The sequence below is a fragment of the Myotis brandtii genome, unplaced genomic scaffold (assembly GCF_000412655.1).
Source record: "Myotis brandtii unplaced genomic scaffold, ASM41265v1 C42283681, whole genome shotgun sequence".
Classification (NCBI taxonomy): domain Eukaryota; kingdom Metazoa; phylum Chordata; class Mammalia; order Chiroptera; family Vespertilionidae; genus Myotis; species Myotis brandtii.
The window spans coordinates 1-1,261 of NW_005321546.1; the positions used below are offsets into that span (position 1 = coordinate 1).

At 48.6% G+C, this 1,261-nt stretch overlaps 1 protein-coding gene across 1 annotated transcript; it reads left to right on the top strand.

Annotated features, from left to right (window-relative positions):
* Positions 1–165: 165 nt before the first annotated feature.
* LOC102258738 (olfactory receptor 51I2) lies at positions 166–1,116 on the top strand. Its single transcript, XM_005852943.1, has one exon. The coding sequence runs from the start codon at positions 166–168 to the stop codon at positions 1,114–1,116; it is 951 nt and encodes a 316-aa protein (XP_005853005.1).
* Positions 1,117–1,261: the final 145 nt, after the last annotated feature.

Consider the following 1,261-nt stretch of genomic DNA (forward strand, 5'->3'; position numbering starts at 1 on the left):
TTTTACTCAGAATGATGTAAATGACTTCAGCTTTCCCCCACCTCTTTCCACCTCCCTCCTTCACACTTAGAGGTGGACTGCTGAGGCAGAAGACCCTATAGGTGGGAACTAACTTTGTTCTGTTTTACAAATGACAGCTGAAGACTGATCTCTGCTATTGGTGATATGGGAGCCAAGAACAATGAAAGTCTTGATCTCCTGTCCGTCTTTCTGACTGGAATCCCAGGATTGGAGCCCCACCATGGCTGGCTTTCCATCCCCTTCTTCACCATGTATATTGTGGCCATTGTGGGCAACAGCCTAATCATGGCAGCAGTGCAGGCAGATTCTGCCCTACATGAGCCCATGTACCTGTTTCTCTCCATGTTGGCTGTGACTGAGGTGGGTGTTTCTGTGTCTACACTGCCCACTGTCATGGGCATTCTTTGGTTTGATGCCCGCCAGGTTGACTTTGATGGCTGCCTGTCTCAGATGTTCTTCATTCACACTTTCTCCTGCATGGAATCAGGGGTCCTCTTGGCCATGAGTTATGACCGCTTTGTAGCCATCTACAACCCACTGCGTTATACAGCCATACTGACCCTGCCCCGCATCATCTGCATGGGTCTGGGCATTACACTGAAGAGTGTGACACTCATGGCTCCCCTTCCAATCCTTTTGAAGCAACTGCCCTATTGCCACACTAACATCCTCTCCCACTCCTACTGCCTCCACTCAGACCTGATCCAGCTGCCATGTGCTGATACTAAGCTCAATAGCATCCTGGGCTTGGCCATTGTCCTGGCCACTTTTGGGCTGGACTCACTGCTCATTGTGGTCTCTTACATACTGATTCTTTATACAGTGCTGGGCATTGCTTCTGGGGAGGGACGTTGGAAGGCTCTCAACACATGTGTGTCACACATCTGTGCAGTGCTTGTGTACTATGTGCCGATGATTGGTGTGTCTGTGATGCATCGCACTGCTAAACATGCTTCACCTCTGGTCCACACACTCATGTCTAGCATCTACCTCTTTGTGCCTCCTGTGCTCAACCCCATCATCTATAGTGTCAAGACCAAGTCAATCCGACAGGGAATTGCCACCCTGTTTTCCTGCAAGAGAGAATTGCTCTGAATCACTCCAAGGAGGCAGGAACTTTGAACCAGTTCATAAACTCTGATGGTGGTTCTACTATAGACAAAGCTCTACACCAGGCATTTTGAGGAAGAATAGAAACAAGGTATTCAAAGTGTTGACATAGGTTGAATCTGAATCACAC

What these genes read in the sequence shown, in the direction of transcription:
- LOC102258738 (XM_005852943.1), top strand. Translation starts at nt 166, where the DNA reads ATGGGAGCCAAGAACAATGAAAGTCTTGATCTCCTGTCCGTCTTTCTG.